At 39.1% G+C, this 16,842-nt stretch overlaps 1 protein-coding gene across 1 annotated transcript in view; it reads left to right on the forward strand.

Moving 5' to 3' along the window:
* Positions 1-7,487, forward strand: part of LOC126163147 (ubiquitin carboxyl-terminal hydrolase 22) — a 131,482-nt gene extending 123,995 nt beyond the window's left edge. The window contains exon 9 of the mRNA XM_049920076.1: positions 6,220-7,487. Coding sequence (XP_049776033.1) covers positions 6,220-6,262 — 43 coding nt within the window. The 3' untranslated portion in view covers positions 6,263-7,487. The remainder of the gene's footprint in view (positions 1-6,219) is intronic.
* Positions 7,488-16,842: the final 9,355 nt, after the last annotated feature.

The raw sequence follows: 16,842 nt of genomic DNA on the forward strand, positions 1-16,842 counted from the left end.
CATATTAAAAATAGGACAGCACACTACAGGCACTTGTGAATGTGAAGAGATCAGAACCCTGCATCACATTGTCTGGGAGTGTGCCATCAGATGAGATATTACGGACCAGGACAGGAACATATTTGAATATGCAACAGTCTGTAATATAATAAGGAATGAGAAACAGTAGCTTAAGCTGAACTCACTCACAACTAAGATATCAGCTTATGAACTGCAAGCCTACATGCCTGAGAGACAACCATGAAGAGGCCTTACATTGATCGTGATAACAACCACCTTCTGAGAGCAGTGAGGTGACGAGTGTCGGGGTGGATCAGGAAGGACGTCCTAAGGCCCTGACAGCCACCTCCCAATCTCAACACATTGGGTGGCACGATAACACAGTGCCTGTGAATCCTGAGTTGCACCTCAGTGCACCAAGGGCTAACCATTCTGACAAATGAGACATCCAGTTTAGTTCTAATACCAAGTACAATAGTGAAGTGTAATGCTGTGTAGTACAGTGTTGCAGTGTAGCACTGTAGTAGTGTAGTCCAGAATTATAAATTACAAAATTTGTGACCTACCAAGTGCCGCATAGTGTAATAGAAAGTAGTGTGTGCCTTCTATATTCCAGATGAACAGATATCTATGCAGCTGATGGTCATATAGTACTATTCAGTCCATTTTTAGTTATTAATTTTTTGTTTTAATGTAGTTATTCTATGTAGATCCCCCCCTCCATCCTCTTAAATAGCATAATGCTTAGTTATTACTAACACTTTCAAAATTGTGTTAAAATGTTATGTGCTTTATTCATGGCAATTCATGTGTAACATTCAGTCTGTTCTTTTATGTAGATAAAAGGCTAAAAGAAAATAGCAAATAAATAAATAGTGCAACTGATATCTGCTGTCACAGTTCATCAGATTTTCCATCATATGTCTTTCCATGAATTATTTAATAATACTTTCCCAAAAAGATGTTGCTGTGGCTAAAATTATTATTTCGTCACACTCCATTGAATTTCTAACAGTGGAAAAGCCAGGATGGAATGTAACAGAATTATGAAACGGATAGTTGCTACTCACCATATAGGAGGGATGCTGAGTCACAGATAGACACAACAGAAAGACTGTCACAAAATAAGTTTTCATCCAACAAAGCATTTGTCAAAACACACACACACACACAGCGCGTGCGTGCGTTACCACAGTCTCTGACAGCAGAAGCCAGACTACCCTACAAGCAGCAGCAGCAGTAATGCATGATGGGAGAGGCAACTGGATGGGAGAAATGAGGAGGCTGGGGTGGGGAGGGGGAGTTGATAACAGGGTGGGGGTGGGGAACAGTGAAGTGCTGCTGGAGAACAGGCAGGAATGAGATGTAATTCTGAATTGCGCAGGTGGAAACTCTCCCTGCAATATATTCTACGTTCCCGTAACCCTCCTGGCCTCAAACTTTGTTAGTCATTGTCCTCACCCATCTAGCCCCTTCCCTGTTCCCATTCCAGCACTACACAGCCTGGTATTTCACCAACACACCCAGCATTTTTACTTCTCTACTTTACCACTAACCACCTCCAAACCTCTGTCTCCAAACCTCTGTCTAACCTCCCAACTGCACTTACCTGCCCCGCTCTCCACCTCGTCCCTGCACACTCCCAGGTGCACTACACCGTCTGCGACTCAGCATCTCAGCTATATGGTGAGCAGCAACTATCCTTTGAACTTCCGGTGCAGGTACAGTGGTGGGCAATAGCAGTCATGCTCGGTTGTGAAAGGCAACTGCAGTTCTGATATTCAGTGTGGGATACTTTCATAATGTACATGAACTGACTTCTAAAAGCCATACCGTACTGGCAAAGTATTTTGTATATTCCAGCCTACTGCTATACAAATTGTCCTTCAGTGATCACAGCAGTACGAGGCTCTTGGACAGAAAGCCACAAGCACTCTAGTCAGTGGCCCTTAAACCAACTGTAATATGGAGGTATATGGATGATATGTTCACAGTGTAACCTCATGTAAAAGATAAATTAATGGATTTTTTATTTTAAGTCAGTTCCACTCGTAATAACATCTGGTTCACTTAGGAAATAGAGAGAGACTATTGTCTGCCTTTCCGAATGGTTTGGCCCTGAGGGGCTCAACATTCATTTGCTGAGTACAGGCTTGGTGAGCCCAGGGTTCCGTAGCTGGGTACTGGTAAGCATTGCCAGCGAACGGGAACCTTGGCTTGACCACCCAGATCACGAGGGTGGAATAAACTTCTAATAAAAAAACCGTCAATCACAAGGTGTGCTGCATGCTGATGAGATGCAAGGTTGTTGAGGTGGAACAGTTCTTAATGGGCAACCTCTGGGAAACCTGCTGCACATAATTTGTATAAGGCTTACTGAGGCACGCGGGGCTCTGTCTGAGTGGACCCTTATTCCCTAGCTGCTTGTGGGATCAAGGTGGAACCCTTGCAGTCTTCATCTCCTCCCAGTGGGAAGGGTGTACTGCCTGGGAGTACCCACACCCAATCCTCTAAATGAATGTGGGAGGCTAGCCCTCCTGATAATCTGAATCATTTGGCTTCTAGTAACAGGGCTCAAGGAGTCATAAATCAAAATGTGTTTTTAGTGATTAAGAGGAAAGAGGGAACATATGAAAAGTGTCCCCCTTCTACGTCCATAAAGGACTTGCTGGAAGCCTAAAGTCTATAAAGTGGCTGAGGACTGGTTCCCTACTGGTCTAGACTAACAGGGCAAAGCAGGTGGAACTATTTACGCGAAGTCCAAAAAATTACGTGAATGTGATGTAAGTGTTGAACTGCGTAACTCCCTTATCTTTAGCAAGGGCGTGGTCACATGCCATGACATTATGGACATCAAAATAGCTGAACTTAAAAAAGAATAGGCATTACAGAGGAAAGTGGATGTAGAGCAAAAAATAAGGTGGGAATAATGGGGAAATTGAGAAGACCGCTACCTTCATTGTGACCTTCAGTTTTTCAACACTGCCTGACCACATCCTGGCAGGTTTCCTCCAACTTAGGGTTAGGCCTTATGTACCTAACCCTATATGATGCTACAAATGTCAGCGTTTTGGTCACACAGTGCTGAGCTGCGGGGGTGAAGCGACCTGTGCGAAATGCGGAAAACAGCCCTTGAAGCTGGGATTGGCTGTCTATATCCAGCAGTCTGCATTAACTGCTCTGGGAGCCACCCAGTCTGGAGCCAAAACTGCCCCGTTTTTGCAGAGGAACAGAAAATTCAGGAACTCAGAGTCACCAAGCAGACACCTATGGTGAAGCAAAAAAGGAATATAAGGTGACGAAACCTCCCGTCTTTACCACGTCTTATGCTTCCATGGTGCAGAAATCTGTCCCTAAGGTCGACGATTCGACACAGACATCGTCCGATATACAACCACCTACTGCCAGCACCTGTGTGAGTGTGTGTGTGTGTGTGTGTGTGTGTGTGTGTGTGTGTGTGTGTGTGGATGCCAAGGCAAAGCGAGTAAGGGTAAAGCAGTCAAAGCAGACAAGACCAACAACAGTTCCGTAGTGAGTGTCAAGAAGGCACACGACAAGCTGAGTACCTCTCAATGCCCCCTTTCCCCCCCATCCTCAAAGCGACAGGGTGCAGGGAAAGGTCAAAAGCTGTCCCAAGCATCTGACTGATGAGGACATCACGGAGTTAGATGCCTCGGATCCAAGCAGCCCCTTCACTCCCTCTCGCTGTACAAGTGCTTTACCTTTGCAGTGCAAAGCCGGGGGTAAATTAAAACCACATCAGTGAAATGGCTCTCATCCTACAGTGGAACTTGAAGGGGTTCAAGACGCATGTGGTGGAACTCCGTCTCTTATCTCAGGGTAGACCACTATGATGTCTGCGTCTCCAGGAGACTAATTTCCATCAATCATACACCCCTGAGCTACGAGGCTATGTCGTACACCAAAAGGACGACCTGAGTGGAGAGGGAACTAGAGGAGGCCTAGGTATTTTCATCAGTACTGACTACCACTCTTCGCTTCTCTCCCTTACAACAAACTTACAGACAGTTGCTGTAACAGTGCACGCACATCATCCATTGACAGTATGTTCCTTTCGCTTGCCCTCACATGCTGTGCTCGATGAAGCAGCCTTCACATGCTGCGCTCGATGAAGCAGCTCTAACGCCTTATTACACAGCTCCCCCATCACTTCATCCTCTATGGTGATTTTAAAGCACACAATGTGCTTTGGGACTTTGAAACTACCTGGCCCAGGGGAAGAGCAATTGAGAGGCTTGTCATGTCATCGTGCATATTTGCTAAATGTTGGATAGAGCAGGCATTTCAGTACAGCAACTGGGTCATTCTCTGCCATTGATCTCTCACTTTGCTCTCTAGCTCTTGCTCACGCTGCTCAATGAGAAGGGGTCGATGTCTTGCACGAAAGTGATCACTTCCCGATCTGGATTCATCTGCCAAATGGAGTGGAAGCCAAAAGGAAACCACGATGGGTGCTCGGTAGAGCCAACAGGACACTTTATATCAGGTGGATATATTGTTTTAACTCTTGTTCCACTTTCTGCCGTTTCGTCAGTCTTCGATGCCCTATCTGAGAATGACAGGCAGATGCTCAGTCAAAATATTGTGGAGTATAATTGATAATGACCAGTTGCAAGCCCAAAATTTCTTCAAGCAATATTGATATCACCATCAGGTCAGAGTAAAGTAAGTGGTCAAAATAATTTAAAGACATGCAGCTATCTATCAAGGTGGAACACTACAGGTGGGCGACAGGGATGCTCATGAAAAGTTACTACCTGACGAGGAAATTAGGTAATGTGAGGGATAGAGAGTTATATTGCCTTCATTGTACTTATTGCATAAAATAACAAAAATAAATGGGTGCAAAATGAAAATTTCATAGCTTGACAGTAAAACATTGTCGAGGTAGTCCTCCTTTGAAGTCAAAGCTTAGCAAATGTGGTGAAATGAAATGTCGTGTGGCTAGGGCCTCCCGTTGGGTAGACAGGTCACCTGGTGCAAGTCTTTCAGGTTGACGCCACTTCAGCAACTTGCGTGTTGATGGGCATGATATGATGATAAAGAAAACACAACACCCAGGCCCTACGCAGAGAAAATCTCCATCCCAGCCGGGAATCGAATGCGGGCCCCTTTGCGTGGCATTCCATCGTGCTGACCACTCAGCTGTTGAGGCGGACAGCAAATGTGGTGAATGGAACGGATATCCAACAATTTGTACTTAAAATCTCTCAGCGTAATTCCTGTTACCAAAGCAAAGCACTGTTCTGAGAATTTATTAGTCTCGCTTATTTTTTCTTCCATTTAACTGTTGACTTACTTAAAGTTATTAATAGAAAGAGCCACCCTTTTGCATCCCACGGGATGTGGACAGAATATTTTCATCAAGTGAAATTGACTTCAGCATTTTTGTTTTTTTGACTGCTGTTTGATTTCTGGTGCAGCAATGGATCCATGTCTCCCTGACTTCGACATTGACTAGACATTAAGCCATACCTTCCTTCCATATCTCCCTTACTGTGGGGCTTTCCTCCTTATAGTCCTGACACCTTTACCTCATGTACATGACAAGAAGTTTAAGGCACCTCACGTGCCACTAAATGTTTGTGCTCCACTATAAAAAAATTTTTTCTTAGTTTTGTTTTCAGCTTTTCTTTCTTCTCAGTATATAAGAATTAAGGTACAAATATTTTTTCACCAATTTGTCATAAAATTATTTTATTTGTCTATACTAAATAGTACCAAAGACTTGGCTGTGCATGGACTCGACAGCTGACAGCCCAAGATGACTACACAGCTATTTACAGAACTGACAATATAGTAATATTCCAGGTGTACACTTTCAAACAGGCACAAGCACACACATTGTGCTGGTACAAGGTAGTCAGCTGGCACAGTGGATCTGTACAGGTGTGTGGGTTGTTATCTGTACTTCTCACAGTGTGTGCTACACAACAATTCCCTCCTGGCTATGATATGGAGGATAGGATATGAAATACCATCACATAACAATGACATGACTATGCTGCTTAAAAACAGATCTCACCTTCAGCTTTACGCTTGAGTGAAAAGTACAACTAGAGTTCATATGTTACTAATAGAATTTTAAAAGCTAAAAATTATATACTTCATTAAGTTTTGATTTTATTGCATGTCTTGTCCACAAATGTTGCTTCTTGTCTATATGTACTGACAACTTTTTTATCCTTTTTATTGCAGTTATCTTCTGTTTTATCACAAACAGTTCCTTGAATACGAATGAAGGTGAGGGATACATTAGCCCGACACTGATTACAGTATTATTACCAGATGTGCATTCTTCAGTTGATATTAATGTTGTGCATGACATTTCATGAGAAAGATCATGATATACACAGTGTAACTAGAAGACTGTGTGCACAGTTGACCACTTCGGTAAACTTTGGTTCGAAGATAATTGTGATACTCATACTTCATTTTTTATTTCGTGGGACAGAAGTTTGAAGTTTTGTTGTTTTATATTGAACCTGTACTTACAGTTGCCTTCATATAGAAGGTGTCATGTGATTTTGCATTAAAAAATATACCCAGATATGAGAAACTTTGAAACACTAACGTACCTGGTGCAGAACTGCCATTTCTCTGTGTTTGTATTTGTATTTGTGTGTGTGTGTGTGTGTGTGTGTGTGTGTGTGTGTTTTAGATAGAGAGAGAGAGGGAGAGAGAGAGAGAGAGAACATACAAAATCATTTGTATGTACCATTGTATTAAAATGAGAAACAAGTATCTTAAAAAAATTCTGTAAATTTGTGGTTTATGTACTTCCATATTTGTGTAATTTAACATAAATCAGAACATTTATTTATTGTATGTAATGGAGTAGTGAAGGTATACCCTACCTTGATAAAGTGGATGTGTGGTATAATTTTATGCAAGGGGTTGTGGGAGCAGGTAGAGAGGAGAGTCAAGGTGTCATGTGTGTACCAGTGCCCATATAACATAAATGGATGTCCTCAGTGTTTTAGGTGAAGGAAAAAAAAAAAACTTTCTGGCTCAGGTATTACATTAACTCTTTCATGTACTTTGTTTCGGGGGCAGGGAGTTTTCTTGCTGGGTTTATTATAATATCTTTATTGCACTCATTTGTTAACATTTGATACAGAAAATTATCAGGTACTTCCTTTATTTAGCAATAATAGTCCTTAACTGTCCCTTTAATATGAACAGAATTTTAGTGTCATTATTTGAAAATTTGTCCACCTGCAGGTGAACATCAGAGCTTTCAACAGAGTTAAACTTGACTTTTGTCTATGATTCATAAAATTATTATGTTAGTAATAATCTATATTTTTCAAATGTAAATTATATTCTGAGTTAATTTCTGCCTCAATGGCAGAAACAGCCTCAACCGTGTTTGTTACTTTTGTTTTAGCGTGTATAACAAACAGCCTATGTGTTCATGCAGCTGAATGTGTGCTGGCAGGCTCTTTATTTACCCCCCCCCCCCCCCCTTTCTTTCCTTGCAAAAGATTTCCACATACTGCCTGAAGTACATATGGGTGCATAAAAGTAGATTTTTGGAATAAATAAAATAAGGTATAATCGTCATTTCAAGTGTTATGTGGCTCAGATATCATCAAAACTCTCTCTTGCTGCTGAATTACAGTGTATGGTTTGAGAGAGATAACATAATGCCACAAATGAATTTTGTAGGAATGTGTTGTTGTTAATTGAGGAAATATATTAGAAATTCCGAATAAAATGGCAAATTAAATACTTAATTTTTGTAATTACAACAGTGGCAAGTTGTGGTACTATCATATTTATGGGAAAAATTACTAGTAAGTAAATGTGAGACTTAAAAATGTAAATTCTTTCTCATACTGCACAAGTAAATTCTTGTACCCATTCATTCTAGTGTGAATTCATGCATAATGTTAAAGTTAATAACTATTCAGAGCACAGAAAAGAGCAAGATCAATGTCTATTGCATATTTTGGCAATTTCATTGTGAGTTTGTAATTTCTCTTAATCTTTCTGGCCCAAGTCACTTCCTGCAAAGAAACATTACTTGAAAAATAAGAGATATAATTTTTTAAGGTAAAAGAACATTTTTGGTTAGGCTTTACCATGATTTATTGATGTCAATTGAAAAAAATGGTAACAGGAAACTTCTTGTGTCATTCAAAGGTATGGTGGTGAATGTAGACAGGCCACACTCTTTCATATAACATTTTGATAGCATTTACTTAATTAAATAAGTGAATCCTTACACTTGACTGCTTTTTTTTGCAATATGTTTCTTGAATTCAAATTTTCCCAGTTGACTGTAAAACACTTAAATAAGAGACCTGGAAAATGTTAATGGTAGATTATGTACATAGTGATTCCTCTACTGCTTCCCTGTGAAATTGCTCATTTTTAATTTTTGCTATATTTTTACTACAAAATGTAGATGTATATACACATTTGTGAAGTGTAATGATTTGTGCATTTTTGCCTTCATTATATCACATTAAAAGGTCTCATTTGAAACATGTTCATTTCAGTATACTTAAGAAAGAAGCTAATGTGGACTTAACACAGTCTTATACTGACATGGTTGTGATTGTTCTCTTGTAGTTCCTTTATTGAGACTTTTTCTCCTTAACTGAGAAAACACTGGTATTTCAGAGATGCTCAAAATATTAAATTTAAATTTGGATATTTTACACTAGCCTTTACAAAGAACATTTGATACAATAACACTAATTATTTCTTTTGTAGCACACATGTGCATTCATGTAGCATAAAATGGATTACAACTGAACAATTCCCCATTTTGTATTTCTTTTTCTTCCACCTACTTTTCTTTACTGTATGTGTGCTGTAAATACCTGACAAACTACACTTAAAGGTAACTACTGTTGAGTAATACTCAAGGAAGTTTGTCTTGTTGCAATTTCTTGTGCTGTAAATACCTGACAAACTACACTTAAAGGTAACTACTGTTGAGTAATGCTCAAGGAAGTTTGTCTTGTTGCAATTTCTGAAGTATTTAGGCAACCTTACCAAATCTGTTTTAGAACACATGTAACAAAAATTTATGTATAAACAAGTACTTCAAAAATCCTACCAAGAACTTGTCGAATTGATGCCCTGCATATTCACTGCTGTACTGTGTTCCAAAGTTGTAAGCAGGTGATCACAATGTTTCAACTCAATATATAGGTGCATCAAGTTCAAAATGGTGGCCTTCAACATCAGTACATTTCTGAGCAAAAGTCAGCATTGGATCTGTACATTGTACCAAAGTGTCCCATGGTATTTCTGCACACAACACTTGAATCTCACTTCGAAGTGTGTTCATGGTACTTGGTTTATGTTTGTATACCTCATCTTTTATTGTGCGTGTTGAAGTTACTTCCTTGTCATTAACAGGGTTGAGTAGTGAAAGTGATGATTCTGCTACCACCTGTTAAAGAAATATAACATTACTTTGTCCCAGAAACTGAACCTTGGAACACAGTATGAGCATGAATATGTGTGGCCTCAATTCAGCAAGTTCTTGATAGGCTTATAGAGGTGTGTGACATCAGTTGTCTACACACAGGTCCCACAATTCCTGTAAATTATGGGCTCGAGGTTTGAGGACTTGAACCTGGCACTGATTAATGTCCCAGAAGTGTTCCATTAGGTGAATTTGGTAGCCACAACATCATGCTCCTAAAACCACTGCAACATGACTCTCACTCGCCTTGTGTTGAAAGCTGCGCTTTCTACCAGGGAAGACATCAAACAGGAAGGGACAAATGTGGTCCACAATAATGTGTATGTTGTCCACAGCTGTCATGGTGCCTTATTGCTACCACAGGTCCGATGGTAGGCCAGGTGAGTGTTGCCCCATACCTAATACTGCCCCACCACCCTGCCTATGTGGAGCCAAACGTTTGTCCAAGCACTGTGGATGATGGCATATCTGGACACAATCATTTACACTGTGAAACAAGAAACTGAATTAATTGGACAAATTTTCATTGATCCACAGGCCAATCTACATGATCCCATGCTCATTCCAACTGTAAATGGCAATGTAATTGTGTCAACATGGGAATATACAGGAACTGTCTGCTGTGGAGCCTCTTGTTGTAACATAGCACATATACTGGTGAGCTATACAGTCACGTAAAGATTTTGGAATCTTGGAGTTGTAAATTGACTTTATTGAGGAGCCAAGGTGAGCCACATGGCTGTTGGCAAGCAGAGCAGCCAGTTACAGTCAGTGGTTCTTCCAGGCCTCTGAAATTAGTGGAGGAGGTGGTTAACTGTTCTGGACAGCATGTGGATGAGTCCAAAGATGGTAGCAGTCACAATATATTTAACTGGGTCCACTTAGAAATACTTTAAAATTAAACAATAATTCACAATTTTGACGTCCAATCACAACAGATTAACTGTGACACTGAGGTGCACGTATTGAGATGTTAATATTATTTATATCTCAAGAACTATTGAAGTTATAACAACAAATGAATACTGTTCTAAAAATCAATAAAAAATTAATAACTGTTCAACACTTCACATAACCTTGCAAACAAGGTGTTGATACCAGAGGACACAAACTCTCATCATATAAGACACATTTGTGTATATTTTATTTATTGAATTATTAAGTGTTTTCTATCTTTTTAATTATGTAACTGTGCCTGAGCAATGATTGTCCACACTTACACAAAACATGAATGCGGCATGATTTTCCTTGCATCTCACCCTGTGTGCCCATATGTCATATATATATAGTTTATTAGGTGATTTCTAGTTATTTAATTAATTATTCAGTTACATGGTAAATCAAACAAATCGAAAGGCCATAAATTCAACTGAGTAGCTAGGACTTACAATTACAAATGACAAAATTTTAAACATCACTGAAGCAGCAACTGTTGAAAATCTTCACAGTAAATGATAACAGCCAAACAGTTGCAGGATAAAGATTTATTGAAATCCTTGACCACAGTTTCGGTATATCTAAATATACCTTCATCAGTTATGTTGCTAGGTTTTTCTGATAATGATGGTGTCTCCATGTTCAGGTGTATTTTTGCTTCTGATGAGGGTATATTTAGATATACCAAAACCATGGTCCAGGATTTCAATAAATATTTATCCTGCAACTGTTTGCCTGTTATCATTTACCGTGAATTACAAATGACTTAAATTGGAAAGAACGCATAGAAAATGTTGTGGGAAACTGCATTTTATATGCCGAACATTTAAAAAATGCAACAGATATACTAAAGAGACTGCCTACACTGTGCTTGTCCATCGTCTTTTGGAGTACTGTTGATCAGTCTGGGATCCTTACCAGATAAGATTAATGGAGTATGTCGAGGAAGTTTAAAGAAGAACAGCACATTTTGTACTATCACAAAATAGGGGTGTGTGTCACTGACATGATACCGGGTTTGGGGTTGACGTCTTTAAAAAAAAGGCATTTTTTGCTGTGGCAGAATCTTCTCACGAAATTTCAATCGCCAGATTTCTCTGACAAGTGCGAAAATATTTTGTTGGCACCAACCTAGATAAGGAGAAACGTTCATCATAATAAAATGAGGGAAATCAGAGCTTGCACGGAAAGATACAGGTGTTCGTTTTTTCTGCCCAGTGTTCGAGATTCGAATAACAGACAATTATTGTAAAGGTAGTTCAATGAATCCTCTGACAGGCACTTAAGTGTGATTTGCAGAATATCCGTATAGATGTAGATGTATTAAAGTTCAAGTACACTATTTCTTATAAAATTACTTGTGACTACATACTTTTCACTAAAATAATAATAATAATAATAATAATAATAATAATAATAATAATATCTACTTCTACAACCCTTTAGATCACATAACATCAGCAGATACGAAGAAAGTAAATTGGAAAAAGAAAACACTACATGGCAAGCACCCGTATCATCTAACACAGCCACACATCGATCAAGACGCATCCAACACATGGCTAAGAAAAGGCAATATATACAGTGAGACGGAAGGATTCATGATTGCAATACAGGATCAAACAATAAACACCAGATATTACAGCAAGCATATTATTAAAGATCCCAATACCACAACAGATAAATGCAGACTTTGCAAACAACAAATAGAAACAGTAGATCACATCACAAGCGGATGTACAATACTAGCAAATGCAGAATACACCAGAAGACACGACAATGTAGCAAAAATAATACATCAACAACTTGCCATACAACGTAAACTAATAAAACAACATGTTCTCACATACAAGTATGCACCACAAAATGTACTGGAGAATGATGAATACAAATTATACCGGAACAGAACCATTATAACAGATAAAACAACACCACATAACAAACCTGAGATCATACTCACCAATAAAAAGATGAAAGTAACACAACTAATCGAACTATCCATACCCAATACAACAAATATACAGAAGAAAACAGGAGAAAAAATTGAAAAATACATCCAACTGGCTGAGGAAGTCAAGGACATGTGGCATCAGGATAAAGTTGACATTATACCAATTATACTATCAACTACAGGAGTCATACCACACAATACCCACCAGTACATCAACGCAATACAGCTATATCCAAACTTATATATATACAACTACAGAAATCTCTAATTATTGATACATGTTCAATTACCCGGAAGTTCCTAAATGCAATATAACATATACCATACAATTAAAAGGAAGTCACGCTTGATCAAGGTCCGTGTCACTTTCCATTTTTAACAAGACATAACGTCTGAAAAAGGAAAGAAATAATAATATTGTACTATAAAGGCTGTGTCTCAACGCAAAGGGTCCACAGTAATTACTTTCAAAGATTACCCTCTGTATAAATAGTTGTATAATTATCTTTATTGTGACATTCTAATCAAATAATGTTGTGCAATAATCATTTGACTATAACAGTAACCTATGAGCATGAAGGATTGAACTGTGAATTTGACTAGTTTTGTGCAGTTCTGATTGACAGTGTGAAAAGTAGTATATAAAAGACAGTTTCAGCTGAGTGTAGAATTAATCTGTTAATACTATAATAATGAAATGCAAAAGTAGTATAGAGATTTATCTTATGTGTTTAATGTAAAATATGTTTAAAAATTGTAAATAATTTCAATTGTTGCTGTAGGAGTTAAATGCTGATATGACTGAACTAGTGCTCACATGATCAAGTTGTGGAGGGAGACAGCAGTACAGGTTCGACAAGTTCGCGGTCTTTTGTCGCTGTTCACCTTGTGGGTAAAAACTGTGTGTCCTGTGTGCTGCTGGTGTTAGTGTGTGACAAGGCGTGGTCAGCAGTTTGGACTCTTGATGCATCAGTTTGCATTTGTGAAGATGCATTTATTCACTAAGTTAGCCTGAACAAATCTTGCTGATCTTTGTATAAGACTATGTGAACCCAATAACTGTGGGGAATCGACATTAGAATGCCTGTGCAAAAGTGAAACACTGCATGTTTCTCATGATTACCATAATTCTCATATGTTAAGGTCATTGAGAACCTTTATTTATGAGATGGCAACTAGTTTGTATAAGAAGACGAATGAGGCACTGTTGTTTGCCAGCACATGTTATTTAAATAGCAATGGGGGAATCTGCTACCACTTTAAATACAGTCACATGAATTTTACTGCATCTGATTGTTTTTGTAATTTTGCTTTACAGTATAAACATACTGGTGTTGGCTACATCCAGTTATTCAGGAGAATTTAGCAGTTTTACCAATTTATTATTATTTATTTTAATACATCTTTTATTTGTTTAAATTTGCTTTACTTGCTGATACTTAGATAAACTTGAACCAAAGAATCCCCAGGATAATACTATTCTTGTGGCCAGTTTTGCAACTCGCAAAGAAAGTAGACACTTGTCGGTCGATCCTATGATAATATCAAGCCAATATTCCAAGTCTGATCGTACAACAAATAGTAGTATTTGTAAAACTGCATGTAAATGGTACACTACTTTGCAGTGTTGACGGGCACGGCATACATGCGCCTACTCACGGCAATCCTATTGAATACCAGGCCAGACAAAATGCTCTTTGAACAACAGAATCAATGCATTAGGATTATGTAGCCTGTCGAAGGCACATCAAAATTCATCTGGTAAAAACAGTTGAAACTTTCCCATGGAGGCATCACAATAGTATTGAATGACTGATACGGAAATGCCAGCAAGACACAGTTGTAAGCTTGTAGAGGTGTCATGCAAAAATTTCTCTAGTTCAGCATCACTTTTCTGCCCCTTGGAAAACTCTGCAGTCTATGGCAACATTATTTAATTTGGATATGTTTCAAATGTCAGTAGGAAATTGCAAAATAAGATTGTACTGAAGTTGCGGATACTCATTGTTCTGCTGGCATCCGTAGATAAATGACTTGTGGACTGTGAATATTACAAAGTCTCTGACTTGCAAATGAATATGGGATTCCTTCACGCACCGACAACTGTTCATGGTTGTAAGCACTTCACTTCTACTGTGAGGAGGAAAGCTTACATGAAAAGAAACCAAACGGCTGCCATGTATCATTAATTTGTTGTTACAATGTGGCTGCACTGGCATACACAACCACAGAAAGTTGTGCATCTTGCACAATGTAAGCAATCAATGTTGCATCACAAGCCATATCTATTTGTTTTGCCCACTAAATGTGGTTGTTGCCTTAAGCGTAATAGACAGTGGCTCCCACAGTGCTGCAGTGTGTGACAGTGTGTAGGTTCTTTAAATGGCCTACACGTATAAATTAATATTTGCGCCATCCCCGTGTGGCAAAGATAATGTAGGAAGGTATTTTACGTACCTCATTTGCCTTTTTCACTGATCTCAATGTCTGTTGATCTTCTGAGCTGGTGCAAGAGACACATATGTAATAAAGTTCTCTCAATATTGCGTTAAGTGAAAGTTCTAATATACAGAAGTCGCAAGTTTTTCATTCTACTACCAAGCTATGTCCTAATTGCCTTCTCCTGATGAGATGAAGACTTGCATTTTAAAATTCAACTCTTTGGAGAGGAAGTCAATTTGAAGAAAGAATAGCCACAGTCATTTGTTTTCAACAATTGGTGCACGACAATGCCGCCATTTTGTGTATTCCTCAAGTATGAATCCCAGTTCTTGCTAGCAGTGTGCCGACTCCTGTAGTGCAAAGCTGTATCGACAAATTGTCACTGACGTCTGTGGGCTATGTCTGTAGCCCGCATGACCATTTGTGGAAGTTAAATTTTTGACTGCAAAAGTTGTGAAACTAAGGTAAATATGATACAATTACTGTAATAAATACTACAGAAGAATTGCAAATTTTTGCAGTTAGTCATTTCTTAATCTTTATATTAAATGTTTAGATGGTGGGTTATTAAATAAGATGGATGAACAGATTCAGAGATGGCTACTGGAGGATGAGAAGATGATGACATTTTGAACGAAAGTGAGGGGAAAGGAGGGCTCGTGGAACAAAATATACCACCTGTGTCTGCTCAGAAGTCTGATATGGGTCAGGAAGGTGAGGAAGATGATGCTGATGAATATATGGCACTGCCAGCTTGGCTACCTTTCAATCTCGTAATGGCATAAAATGGAGCAAGTTACCACCAACTACTTCAAGATCTCACAACATTTTGGCTTGTCCCCAAGGCCCAATAGGCTTGGCTATAGGTGCTAAAACAGTTTTTCAAAATCACGTCTGCTGTTTCTCGATGGTGATGTTTGGAACATTCTCATTGATTCGACAAACATTTAAATTGATACCATAAAAAACAAATACCACAGAGCAAGAACAAGAAATGATAGATAAAGACATGTAGCATACAAGAATAGAGCCAAGACCGGTATCCCGGACCAAGGCAGTACCCTGGCTCTGGAGGTAGTCCAGGACCACAAGGGTTACGTAGATGTGATAGATGTGACAGAGGAGGTGATTAAGGTACAGAAGGAAGAAGTAAGAGCTGAAATAGATCATAGGTTGAAAGCAGTGGAGGATAAATTGCGGACTGACATCGTTAGCAACATTGGAAAGGGAACTTTCAAATGCAAGCTATCAGGTGTCAACAGACAGGATAGATATTCCGAACATTTATCCCTACTTTAGAACCCTAAATTGTCAGGTGAAATACATCACAGTTATAACATGCAGCAGTCACTGCCGACTTCTGTCGCTGTTGTGAAAAGGTATTTGGAGTACAATCCAATACATTACAACAATGCCACATGAACAATGGACAATGATGCGTGCCTTTCTACTTTGCTTGCAAGTGAAGGCTTACGAAGACACAAGCAGTTTCCGATTTTTTCTTCCACATGTAAGCAAGCAAACCGAGTCATGTTCATAAGAGTCTTCCAGAACGTTTTCCCAAGGAATTGGACCGAAGCGCAGAAGATAATGCTTTGTAGTTGGTTATACAATGGGTGACAACTTGCTGTGGGCCACTGACTGGTCGGAAAAATGTCACACCTATGAACAGTTTGAAAGACCATTCTCAGACAAGTTCTGGTCCATCACAATATGAGAGAGATTGAGACACGCCATTCAGTTGCAAACACAGAGGGCTCAGAGGATACATACAACCCGTTACTGGACAAACTTGATATCACATGTAGATGTCCTAAAAATTTTGAAAAGCAGTCTACCGGCTAACATATGTTAGAAATTAATCACCACTTCAGAGCACCGCACAGGGTAGATAATTTCCTCTCGGCTCTCGATTCCATTGATCTTATTTACAAAGAAAGACCCGTGCAACCACAAAGTGATAGCGTACAGGCAGTCCCCACATGAACTAATGAACGACACAGGCTATAATCAGCAAATGTACAATGCGCCACTAACCGGGTGC

This window comes from Schistocerca cancellata, chromosome 2, assembly GCF_023864275.1.
Source record: "Schistocerca cancellata isolate TAMUIC-IGC-003103 chromosome 2, iqSchCanc2.1, whole genome shotgun sequence".
Classification (NCBI taxonomy): domain Eukaryota; kingdom Metazoa; phylum Arthropoda; class Insecta; order Orthoptera; family Acrididae; genus Schistocerca; species Schistocerca cancellata.